At 39.7% G+C, this 12,525-nt stretch overlaps 1 protein-coding gene across 1 annotated transcript; it reads right to left on the reverse strand.

Moving 5' to 3' along the window:
• Window positions 1–1,719: 1,719 nt before the first annotated feature.
• On the reverse strand, window positions 1,720–7,452 carry NODAL (nodal growth differentiation factor). Its single transcript, XM_039332964.1, has 3 exons — window positions 7,149–7,452; window positions 2,693–3,513; window positions 1,720–1,872 (listed from the first exon to the last, which is right to left on the reverse strand). The coding sequence occupies exons 1-3, from the start codon at window positions 7,435–7,437 to the stop codon at window positions 1,720–1,722; spliced, it is 1,263 nt and encodes a 420-aa protein (XP_039188898.1). The 5' UTR covers window positions 7,438–7,452.
• Between the last annotated feature and the right edge of the window lie 5,073 nt (window positions 7,453–12,525).

Consider the following 12,525-nt stretch of genomic DNA (forward strand, 5'->3'; position numbering starts at 1 on the left):
TGGAAATAACTTTTGGGAGAAAGGGATGGAATGGAATATTCCACAGGAGGACACTGAAGACTGCTGGGTGGACAGGAAGATCTTCAAAATGCAACATTGGGTATCAAGTTTCTCTTGTTCAGCCCAAACCCCATTTGTCCCTCTTTCCTGCCTCTTGCACTGCCAAAATATATTATTATCAAAAAAAAGAAGCAGCTTTTATTTTTCTGCTTGGCATTTATTTTAGAGCAATAATGTCAACGATACAATCTGATGTTTTGTTACTACAGATTCTGTTACTAGCACCAACTACTATACCCTTGGTTATTCCGAATTATTTAAAATACAGCCCATACAACAATCCTGTCCAAATACATATAGTTGATCTAGGCTCTCCTTAATTGTTTCTAACTATCAGGAAACTCCCTCTTAAACAAGTAAGAGTTTTTTGATGTGTCCATTGAAGTGTAAAATCTGCCTCTCGTTTCTCAGAATATGTTTTCAGTCACTTGAAGCAGGGATTGAGAATTTCTTCTGGATTTCTCTCGATCAAGATCTGTCTGTTAGTTTGACTGGGGAAGAAATCAGAGGATGGTTTTGCTCATATCCTTGTTCCCTGTGGCATGTGGCTTCATTAATTTGTAAGCTCTCTGGACACACTTGCTTCCCAAATTATAAAAGTCTCATATGAATGGTGAGGGATTCCCTTGCTGTTTCAATCACATAAAGCTAAAGATTTCTGGAGAGACTATTAAAATAAAAAAAAATAAAAACAAGTACATTCACCCAAAACAACCTTGTAACTAATCAAGTGCAAGAACATCATATTACATCTCCTAAAATGTTACGGAAATTTTATTTTCCTCTAAGGGAAATTTCAAAAGCACGTATTCTCTCTCCTCGGTTCGAAAGAGGTAAAATAGGCAAAATGCAGGGACATATTTTTTCCCCATGCATTGACTCATGCCAACTTTCTGAAAGGATCACTTGCCTAAAGATGAAGCTATAGGACTTCTGCTAGATCAAATGGATTGTCCATGAGATCCAGCATACAAATGATCCCATCGGGTGTTTTTAAAAAGCCCAACAGATAGTTTAAAAAGCCCCCAAACAGAACAAAAACCAATAACCTCCTTGCACACTTATTCCCCAGCAAATGATCCTCAGAATAATATCAGTATGAAGGCATCACAATCTTTAAAGCTTAGGAATCCTTGACTAAAACAACTGCCATATTTGTGACCCAACATGGGAGGATGTAGAACAAATACTGTGTTTTGGGGTTAGAGTTGGGGAATCACAGCTCCATTCTCTGGCAGAATAAGTTCCAGGTATTAAGAGAACCTAGAAAGGTTTCACTAAAATAGACTCTTGGTGTGCTAATAAAGTCTTACATGTTTTCATTGGCCATCCTTATTTAATTTGAACATGCTTTGAATCTAGTTTTCTTGTAAAAATAGAAGTGGTTGATGAAGCTCTCTTGCAGGGTGAGTGTTGCATTTATCTTACTTATCAAATGGCTGAGGCAAGCCCATGCGCCTACTTCAACTCCTGGTCTGGTAAGGATGCTGCAGAGAAGACTTTAGAAGGACAACTTGATCTCTGTGTGCTGAGGAATATACTTCTTGAGGAATGTGCTTCTCCAGCAAAAATTCTTTGGTCCTCTGCCATAAAATATGTACTAATGGGATGTTACTTGCAGAAGGCTCCCATTAGTCAGCCAGCAATAGCCCATAAGCATCAGTTGCAGCCGCATTCTTCAATTACCATGTCTTCATGGTGACGGACCCTTATTCTTCCTTTCTCATGATACAACATGGACAATGGACTTAACCTGATTGGAGCACAGGATGGGCAAGGTACTCGATTAGGCTGATACACCTTCAGCAAGCTCTGTGAAACAGAAGAGGAAATCATGAGCATCATCTGTAAGAGTAAATCCAAGAGAGATCAAGAGGATTTGCTATTATGAACTGGCAGATCCTGATTTCAATAAGAGAATATTTGTAGCTCAGGATTAAAATAAGGGGTCCTTGGTGCTCTCTGAGTTTGGTGGTTTTCTTAATTACCTAAGCTAGGTAACATCATCAGTGCTAATCTGATGATGTTACCTAGTTTGGGTAATGAAAGGTCTCTAAGAAAACAACGAAGCTTAGAGAGCACCAAGCACTCCCTGCCCCCAATCCTGATTTGTCATGATTTCAGAATTGACCAAGACCCTGGGTGGACTCTGATTCACATGAGGAATCACCAACACATTCAGAAGGCTCAGCCATCAAAAGTGGAGTCATATATTCCATTTTAGACAGCTATGCCAATCAAACCAACAACTGCATTTTTATCCAGTATGATCAATGGGAAAGGATGTTTTATTTCTTCCAGCAAACTTTACTTGTTCAATGAATGGTTGTTCTGGCTTTATTTATGCTGAGTGGTGTGGATTGCAGATCTTCAATGACATGTTTTGCATTGAACAAGCTTGAACAAAGCATCCTTAAAATCTGCTTCACAAAGCAACAAGGGGGGCCCTTACTTCTAAAAGTAAAGTGGAACTTCTAAATGTGAATCTATGTTATAAACTAGCATGTGCATAATTTTAGACAAAGGTCACACTACTACTGCTTCGTAAAAGCTTGCTTTTCCAGTTCCTTTCCCAAGAACTGGGGAGTATTACTCTACCAAGCCCCATGGTCTCTCACACACTCCTTCATACCTGAACATAAGCATGATTTGTTGGTTTAAAGGTCTCATCCACAGGTGATGGACATTCTCCTTCACATCGATACGCGTTATACTTCTTGGGATGTACAATCCAACTTCCAAAGCCAGTCTTATCAAAATCCACCATCATATCAACTCTTTTGCATACAAATCTGCCTTCCTCTGCCCATTTGGAGGATTGGAGAGAAGTCAGTTTAATTCTTTGTTTTTGTTTCCTGTTCCTACGATGGCGACGTCCTCCAGATTCTTTAGTAGTGTTGTCAAACAGAACATACTTGGACATCTCTACAGTTTTAATGAGACTTGAACTCTGAGAAGGCTCCATGCGTTCCTTATCTTTGGAGAAGATCACCAGGAGTGCTCTGTCAGGCCCATTGTGGACGAAATGCTTCTTGTCCTCTCTAGAATTATTATGGACACGCTTATCCTGGAAGGCACCAGCTGTTGGGTTACTATTGTCCTCAAATATATTCCCCTCTTCCCACTCTTGCTGTGGGACTTCTGGAATCTCAATGCCTGATGGCATCCCTTGGTGGAGCCAAAAATGTAATAAGCCAGTGATGTTGAAGACTTTCCAGGGTGAATGGTTGAGGGAGAGGCTACTCACAAACGAACCTAAGAACATCCTATCTGTGCAAGTCTGATTCCCATAACATGTGTGGTTGTGGCTGTGATAAATGTGCACAGTGATATTTCTAGTTTGAGAGAAGGTCAGCAGATGAACCCGGAGCTGTGCCAGCCTGATATCATAGTTGCTGGAGATGGAAGTCATGTCAAAGGAGAAGTCCCAGTGATCTCCAAATTGGAATGAAGCTGGAAGACAGCAGAAGGATAGTAATTACAAAATAAAGTTCACACTTTGAAATGTTAGCATCGATTCCAGAACTACTCCAAAAATATCATGTAGGAAGACATTTCAATGAGAAATAAAATCTATGAAGGCAAAAATGTAGTGTTGGAAGAATCTTCGGCTCTGTTCAAATTTGTAATTGGGATACGATTGTATTTATTCACATAATGTCTCCTCTCCTGGATCAAACTTGGGGAAATATTTTTGCTGACTGTTTGCATCCAAAGATGATTGTACGCAGTGCAGTTTGTAAGATCCATACATTCACCAATCTATTCATGCTACTTTTCCTAAAAGTTTTCAGTTCTTAAACTAAGTGACAAATTAGTGGTCAATGAAAAGAGAGTCGCCTGGTGCCTTAACCACTGGATCAAAGCTTCATATCCAAAGCTTCATATTCTCAAAGCTTCATATCCTTCCAATATTCTCATCACTTAATGTTCATCACTGCGGCTCAAGATTTACTGGAGGAGTATGTTAAATGAATACCTTTTGATTGTTAGCACATTTACACAAAACTATAGTTCCAAACCCTGTTTATTGTATGATCCTAGAAAGCCACTTTAGTAGTTAAAACATCAGGGTAGAAAACTAGAGACCTCAAATTCTAGTTCTGCTTTAGGCACAAAGCCAACTGGGTGACCTGGGGCCAGTCACTTTCCGTCAGCCCTAAGAAGGAGGCAATGGCAAATCTCTTCTGAAAAACTTTGCCAAGAAAACCACAGGGACTTGCCCAGGCAATCCTTGAAAAAACACACCTGATTGAACAAAGGGGGGGGGAAGCTAATTATAGTTCATTTATAAATCATGCTTAAGCAAGGACCCAGAATCCTCCTTATTTAAGTTGAGACACTAAGATCAAACAGGTTACTGTGGGACCCAGTGGAATACTTCTCTGCCATCTTCTGCTTCTTAGTTAAACTACAGTCAGGCTAGAAAGATCAGAGCATGTTAATCCATGCTTTTGTCTCGCCAAAAGAGAATGAGGCTTAAATACCAAGGTAAGCATATGGATTCCATGATCATTAATAACAATCAAGGCACTTAGTGTGCATTCTCACTTATTTGGGAATTTAAGACCCATTGCACAAAACAATGCATTCTTAATTTGCTAATTAGCTCTTCTGGTTGGCATCTAAGAGAATGAGCTGCAAATTATGCCTCCAACCTCTGCCCGACACTGGAAAAGTTGCCTAGTAGCCAAGCCATTAACTTTCAACTCAAGTCTTTGCAGAGAGCCACTTTGTTGTAGTGATTAAAGCATCAGGCAAGAAACCAGGATGCTGTGAGTTCTAGTTCTACCTGCTGGGTGACCTTGAGCCAGTCACACTCTCTCAGCCCTAGGAAGGAGACACTAGCAAATCACTTCTGAAAATCCTTGCCAAGAAAATTGTCCAGGACTCAAAACTGACTTGTCCAGGAGTCAAAACTGACTCAAAGACACAAACACACACACACACAGCAGTCTCTGCCTCTCCAAACTCACAATATGGGAATAACAGCAATAGTCTGTTTATGAGGTTGTAACAAGAAGAATAAATAAGATATATAAGACATAAAAGGCAAAATAAATGTGTTTAAAATGCTTTGTGAATTGTTGTGTTTCACAAATAAAGACATTGGTAGCCTGTAATTAAGGCTTACAAGGAAAAAAAACTTTTATAAACAACTAATATTAACCTGGGTCCTGCCAATAGCAGCTCCATACACCTCTGCAAACTACTGCTCACACCCCAATGTCTTCCAGTTTAATGTCTTAATGTCCAATATTGATTAAGTAATTGATTAATTGGGTTGTGGGTGTTCAAAGACCAGATCTCATTAAATGTCAGTGAAATCTGAATTCCACATCCTGGGTTGCTTTGATCATTCCTTCCCACTCCTTGTAACATCCTCGAAAAGCTGTAATCACCTATTGCGAGTTATTTTAAAAACGTTAAAGTGGAAAAGGGATGGAGGGAAAATTCATTATTTTATAGCATCACAGTGGGCTTTGGACTACTGAAGTGAGCAAACAAGAAAGGCCAGAAGAAAGTTAGTCTTTCACACATCTGAGAGAGAGAGAGTTAGAAGCACGAGTCTCTCTCTGTGTTAAGAAATCCCAGGACTAACTGAGTTACATCCAATCAAAAGGATCAAGGGATGGCATGGAGATTGGTCATTGGTCATCTTGATATTCCCCAACTGGAGAACATTACTAAAATAATCATCACCCAGCATCAGTACTCCGTTGTTCATTGAAATTGATGAAAGGGCAGTTATTGCAGTGAATAGCCCTTCCATTAATTGCCATGAAACCCAATAAGATTAATTTATATTTTACGTTTCTAGATCACCCTTCTCCGTCAAGCCACAAAACCAGCTTCGATTTTCTACCAATGAATCCCCCCAATTCATACCACCACATTCTGAGTGGTGCAGGGCTGTGAATATATCTTGCGTGTGGGTTTCCATAAGGGGGTGATACACATGGAACCTGTTCGTGCTATTCCTATGGGCTTCTATAATATTAGGCTAACATGGGTTCGGTTATCAGTAGCCTAGAAACACCCAACACCCAACTACTGTAGCATGAACCAACTTATCAGGCGAAGGAGTTACTTCAAGACAGCCATTCTGCTTTCTGAACCCAGGGTTAGGCTTGAGCATAAGCGCTTTGAAGAATGAGTGTAGAGACACGTGAGAAGGACTCTATCTGTGGAACGTGGAAACCCAGTCATGTTTCTGAAGTGGACTTGCCTGGGCTGTCTTAGAAACGGGCGCATTTGGAAGTCAGTGTCCCCTCCCTTTGAAAGCAGCGAAGGAACCTGCCGATCTGCTCCATTCACTTTCACGTTAGTGTCTCCCACTCGACGCCTGCCTTGGCTCTGGGGAACTATTAGCTGCAACTTTTCAGGACATCCTTCATGAGCTACCTGCATCTATATTGGCTCTCTTTCCCCCCCCTCCCCACAATACACAAAGGAGCAGAGTTTTTCACTTTGGTACCCCATTCCCACCCATGGGTATCTGCAGGATGTCAAAAGGATCTGAAGGATGTGGATTGGTTCTCTTTTGCAGACGGCTGCGGGAGTGGGGTGGGGAGAGAAGTTGGGGTGGGGGCTGCAATCCACAATGAGGAATAGGGGACGGGGGTCTGGAACCTCACAGTCACCGCTATCACCCTTTTCTAAATACAAGCGCAGCCCAGTCCTGTTATCCCAACAATAATAGTAATAATAATAATAAAAGCGTCAATTGCAAAAGGCGGCCTTACTACGAACTGCTTCCATCCTGCGACGATATCTGTAATACCATCAAACATCCACATCTGCCTATCCCAGGTCCTGGGTAAGCACTCCATAGGTAGACAAAATGCCAAATCCAGTCTGAACATCTGGCTGACTGTGCGATGATTAATAATAATAATAATAATAATAATAATAATAATAATAATAATAATAATAATAATGTAAGGACTCGATAGATAGACAAAAATGCCAAATCCAGTCTGAACATCTGGCTGACTGTGTGATGATCCAAAATAATAATAATAATAATAGCAACAACAACAACTTGTTGTTGTTATTAATTAGATAAAGAGAAGCGCGGAACTTACTTCGAGCCACCAGGCTGAGGATGGAGTCGGATTCTTTCAAAGCCGAGGCTTCGGCGGTGGACTGACCCAGGTGGCTGCCGGCAAGCAGGGAACGGTAGAGGTGCAGCATGTATACCGGGTACCTGGGCGCGGCTCTGGGGTGCCGGAGACGGACGCGGGCTGCGGCGGAGGGCTCCCCGGCTCGCTGCGGGAAGAAGCCAGCAACGGCAGGCTGGAAAGTGGCCAACAGGTTGAGGAACGCCAGGGTCAAATAGACCCGCTTCAAGATTGAAGTGAATCTGGAAGACATCTCCGGAGCGGGCTTGGCAGGAGAGCAAGAATCTTCTCTCCTCTCCTTTTACTTTTTTTCCTTTCCCTTCTTTTCCTTTCCTCTCCTCTCCTCTCCTCCTATTTTTCCCCCTTTCCTTTCCTTCTACTTTTTTTCCCTTTCCTTTCCTTTCCCTTCTGTAAAACTTTTTCTTTCTTTCCGTCCTTCTCGCGAGCAACTCCGAGCAACTTCTTCTTCTTCTTCTCCTCCTCCTCCTCCTCCTCTCTCCAGCCTTCGTTCCCGCAACAGCCCGCCGAAAACTGGGCGGTTTTTATACCTGGACTGCCTAATCTTGCCAGCCTTTGATGTCAACAAGCTGTCAGGATTTCGACGTGCTCCACACGCTCCCTATTCTCATGCAACTCTCCCCCCTGCGCTGCGCCCCCCCCCCACCCCGCCCCATCACCAGGAAGGGGTGACGAGAAGCAGCAATTAATTACCCTTCCCCTCCCCATACATCACCCCAAGCGGGATGCGAGCGAGGTGGTTCTTTCACAGTTGCTGGAAAAGAGCCAGGTCTCCGGCGAGTGTCCTTCGCTTCACACGGAGAATCGGATGGGTCCTTGGGGGGGGGGGGGGGGCTGATCTTGTGTTGCCAGAATCGGAAAGCCCGGATCTGAAATGGGAGCCGTTTTGATCCTTTTAATCTCAGGGAAGAGGAGAGTTGATTTAATTCCTGCCCCGGGGAAGAGACCTTTGATCATGTTATGTTATCGATTATTTTTTTTTTTTCATTATTCCCAGTCTATCTAAGCTATCTAGTTTTGCCTGGATTCTTGATATGTACATTTGTGCGCGTCTGCATTCATTCATTTCAGACTTAAAAGTCTCACCTTAACGTGCTTCTTTCTTAAGGGAGTCTTAGACTTTTGCAATAAGAAGAACAAAGAGTTTTCTGGTCGTTTAGGGATTAAACGGTTTATTATCTCAGATGCCTCCCTTTCATCTGATAAAAGTGATGATTAGCCCTTAAGATTAAGCAAGACTTTTTCTTTCTCTCGCCTTCAGAGGAGGTGGCTGCACACTTCTGCTTCCAAAGGCACCCTTCTGATTTCTTGCAACATCAAAGAGTTATTTTAAAGCACAAGCATTATATTTGCTTATCATGGCATTTATGCCTGTGCTTTTTTTGACCTGCTGATTAAATTGCTGGTCTTTGAAGTACTGAAATAATCATTGTGCTGTATTAAACCTGGAAAATGCTATCTTTTTTTGGGGGGGGGGAACCCTACAATTTTTCTAAATGTCACTGGTGTGAAATTCCCAGTCAGGTCTCAGATTGGTTCAGACCAAATTGAGTGAATCCAAAGAATCTACTTGAGTTCTTTCACTGAATGCATATCTGAGACTGTTTATTTGTTGATTTATTTACCTGTATTTATTTTATTGCTTTATATGTTGCTTTCAATCTGGAGGTTCCCATATTTGTCCCTGCAATGGCTAAAATGATCCTGTGACTTTCTATAGCTCTAAGTGGACTTCAGATTGGGTTTTTTTCCTTCCTTCCTTCCTTCCTTCCTTCCTTCCTTCCTTCCTTCCTTCCTTCCTTCCTTCCTTCTTCTCATCCACCTTTATTTCTAGTTCAAGATCACATCAGCTCTTTTTTAACTGAATGGACTTTGCTTGAATAAAAAAATGTAAACAGATTTTTAAAGACCAGTTCATGTTAAAAAGAGCAGCTAACCTGATTTCCTATAACAGAGCACCTGTGGAAAAGACTGCACGTAGTCTGATCTTATGGCCATGACATGTGGACATCATGGCTTCCTTTCTTCTCCCTCCCTCCCTCCCTTCATTTTCCTTCCTTCCTTCTTCTTTCTTTCTTTCCTTCCTTCCTTCCTTCCTTCCTTCCTTCCTTCCTTTCATCTACCTTTTTCTTTTCCTTCTGTCTCTCAACACAACTATTATTTGTATATGTTCTTTTATTTCACCAAATAAGATAAAAATTGGGATTTGGGAAATCTCAGCAGTATTTGTCCTGATCTTCCTCTCCAGATTTCTTATTTCAACTTTTTTTATGGTAGGTTTTTTACTGCCACCAAGTGGTTTTACAATTTTTCTCCCTTTTTCAGCCAAAAATCATTTTCCTGCATATTACTAAATTACTAAGCACTTGTAGTTAATCTGAGTTGATTCAAAACAGGAAAGCACATATTTGTAAGTGCTTTGGATTCTATTCTTCCTTAAATTATCATAATCATACAACTGCAAGGTACTGAAGTTTTGTTATATGGTATTAGACCACAACTATTACCAACCACACATTGAAGCACTGCTATACATAGGATTGTGACTAAATAAACTATGAATACCTTCATCTAATTCTAACTGACAGAAGGACAAGCGTTTAAGATTTACTTATACATTTATTCAATTTATATAGCCGGCCATCTCATACCTATGATCCTGAGCAGCTAATGAAAAATAAAATTGGATTTTAATATATTCAGCTCAAGAAATAGACCAAAGGAAAACTGGTACCTAGTGGTAGAACCATACACTAGTTTTGGTAAATTACCCATAATTTTACAGACACTCACACACACAGTTTTAAACAAGAAAGCAAAGATGAACACAAACTAATATAAAGAAGAAAAAAGAAAAAGAAACTAAAAAAGCGAATAACTGAAATATATTTTTCAGTGATCTGTGCCTATTAACAGCGGCACTATAGTTACTATTTTTAATGAAGCTCCATGTTTGATGAGTTTTCCAATAACAGACCAAGGAGAATCCTGTTAGCCCAGTATTGATTCCCTCCTGTTACTGGAAGGCTGAAGTTTTTATTTTCTCCAAAATGCAAAAAAAGTGATTAGGGTTTGGTTCAAAAGCTGTTGGCAAAAAACTGAGTTGCTTTGCAAGAAAGAAGAGACTGCTGTCCTAAGTGCTGAAAAAGTCAGAAAATCCAAGTTTAATTATTTTAACCAACTTGAGAGAAAATTGAGAAATCTGATGATCATTTTAATCTACATGGAAGCAGGTTGCCATTTTAGCTTTTTACATGGCAGGTTTTCCAGATGTCAGCTAACAGCATTCTTTACCAAGAGCTGTGTGATCCATGATACCAGATCCTAAACCTCCACTATTTCATTTGAGCTGAATATATTTCTAAATTATTAAAAAAATATATGGGCAAAAGTTTTTAACTGCTTTGTTTTAGAACTAGCTGTTATAGTTTCCTGTTTGCTATTACTCAAGTTTTCTTTTGAAGCCTTCTCAAAAGGGTTCTTTGCCTTGAATACAATGTATACCACTTCAAAGTGAAAAGATCAAATTAAATTAAATTGTACAGATAAAATATAAGGGTCAGTCCCTCCTTGTTGCATAATCTGTTTGAGGGTTTTGTTTCAGAAGCACTTCAAGTTTCATTCTGAGCACTTTGAGTCTAAGGAACATGTTTTACACTCAATTATCATACCTTGATCATTTAGTTTGTAAAACAAGCTTGTACTTCAAAAAGTCTTACTATCAGGATTCAAAAGCTGCTGAAAATAATGGGAATTATTTATCAGTAACTTCAAAGAGAAACTTAACATATGAATAATTGGTTTAGTTTTCTTAAAAAAGAAACAGCTAGAGATAGGGAGGCATTTTTAGAAGCCACAGTTTTCAGCTTGAAGAACTGAGGGGAAAATTAATTTCATGAAATGATGCTCAAAGAAAATGCATTTGTAAAATGTATTTTTATAGAGAGAGAATTTACCAACACTATGTTATGTCCTGACAGAGTGCACTAGTGGGTAATATATAGCTCTAAAAGTCTAAAAAAAAGCACATGTTCTTAATAATGTAATATTTTTAAGAATATGAACAAATATATATAATGCAGCCTTCCTAAAAATCTTGCCAAACATTCAAGTCCAAACATTGTACTAGAACTTATGGAAATAGAGTATATGTTTGGGCTGTCTTGACGGGGAAGATTTTTAGGAAGACTGCATTACAAAGTAATTCCATAAAATATGTTCCTGTAACTTGAAATAACTCATCTGCTTTTTTCTTTCCCTCACATAGTTATAGTCTGATTTTTGTGTGTGTGTAAACAAAGGCATTTATTTAGACCCCAGCTCCTCCCTTAAAATGTAAGGTTTTTATTTATTGTTTTTAACATTTTAACATATTAAAGATTTATATGATATTTTAATTGCATGACTGTAAGCCGCCTACAATCTCCTTGGTGAGATGGGCAGCACAGAAGTCTAATAAACAAATAAAATGTATATCTTTGCATTTTTGTAACTATATATGAGACTGAGGTTCTCTGAGATATGTGGATTTTCTGGCCAAATAGAAATAGAATTGCTGTGTAATTTTAATAAACATGTGAAATGATGCAGTGCATATGCAAAGAGTTATAAATGAGTGTTTATGTTCTTAAGGCAGTAAAGTAAATGCATATTTGATGAAAAGACAACTGTGGTTTGCCTGTAAAGTTTTCTTATTTTTTTTTAAAAAAAAATAAAGCGGGAAGTATTTAAAATTGCTAAATATTTTATATTATAATGTATAAGATATGTGTAATAAACAGAGTGTGCTGTTGCAAAGATTTTAAGGTGATGTATCCTTTCTGATTGAATTGCCAAATGTTGCTTTGAAATTGGCTATGGAGTGATTAGTTAATATTGCCTAAGATAGTTAACCATATAGTTAACCATATTCTTCAGCGTGCCTGGCTGAGGAATTCTGGGAGTTGAAGTCCACAAGTCATAAAAGGCCAAGTTTGAAGGCCCCTGTCATAAACAATCCCACCACATACAGAGAATGTCAAATGAAAACAGTGAGAGACCGAAATGCAGTGAATGGGTTCAGCAATAATACATTATAGCATCATAAGCAAATCTAGACAGCATACTAAAAAGCAGAGACATCACCCTGCCAACAAAAGTGCGTATAGTCCAGGCCATGGTTTTCCCAGTTGCAATGTATGGCTGTGAAAGTTGGACCATAAGAAAGGCTGAGCGCCAAAGAATTGAGGCCTTTGAACTATGGTGCTGGAGAAGACTCCTGCGAGTCCCTTGGACTGCAAGACGTTCAAACCGGTCAGTCCTAGAAGAGATCAACCCCGACTGC

This window comes from Crotalus tigris, unplaced genomic scaffold (assembly GCF_016545835.1).
Source record: "Crotalus tigris isolate CLP2741 ecotype Arizona unplaced genomic scaffold, ASM1654583v1 scf7180000024470.1849372, whole genome shotgun sequence".
Taxonomy (NCBI): domain Eukaryota; kingdom Metazoa; phylum Chordata; class Lepidosauria; order Squamata; family Viperidae; genus Crotalus; species Crotalus tigris.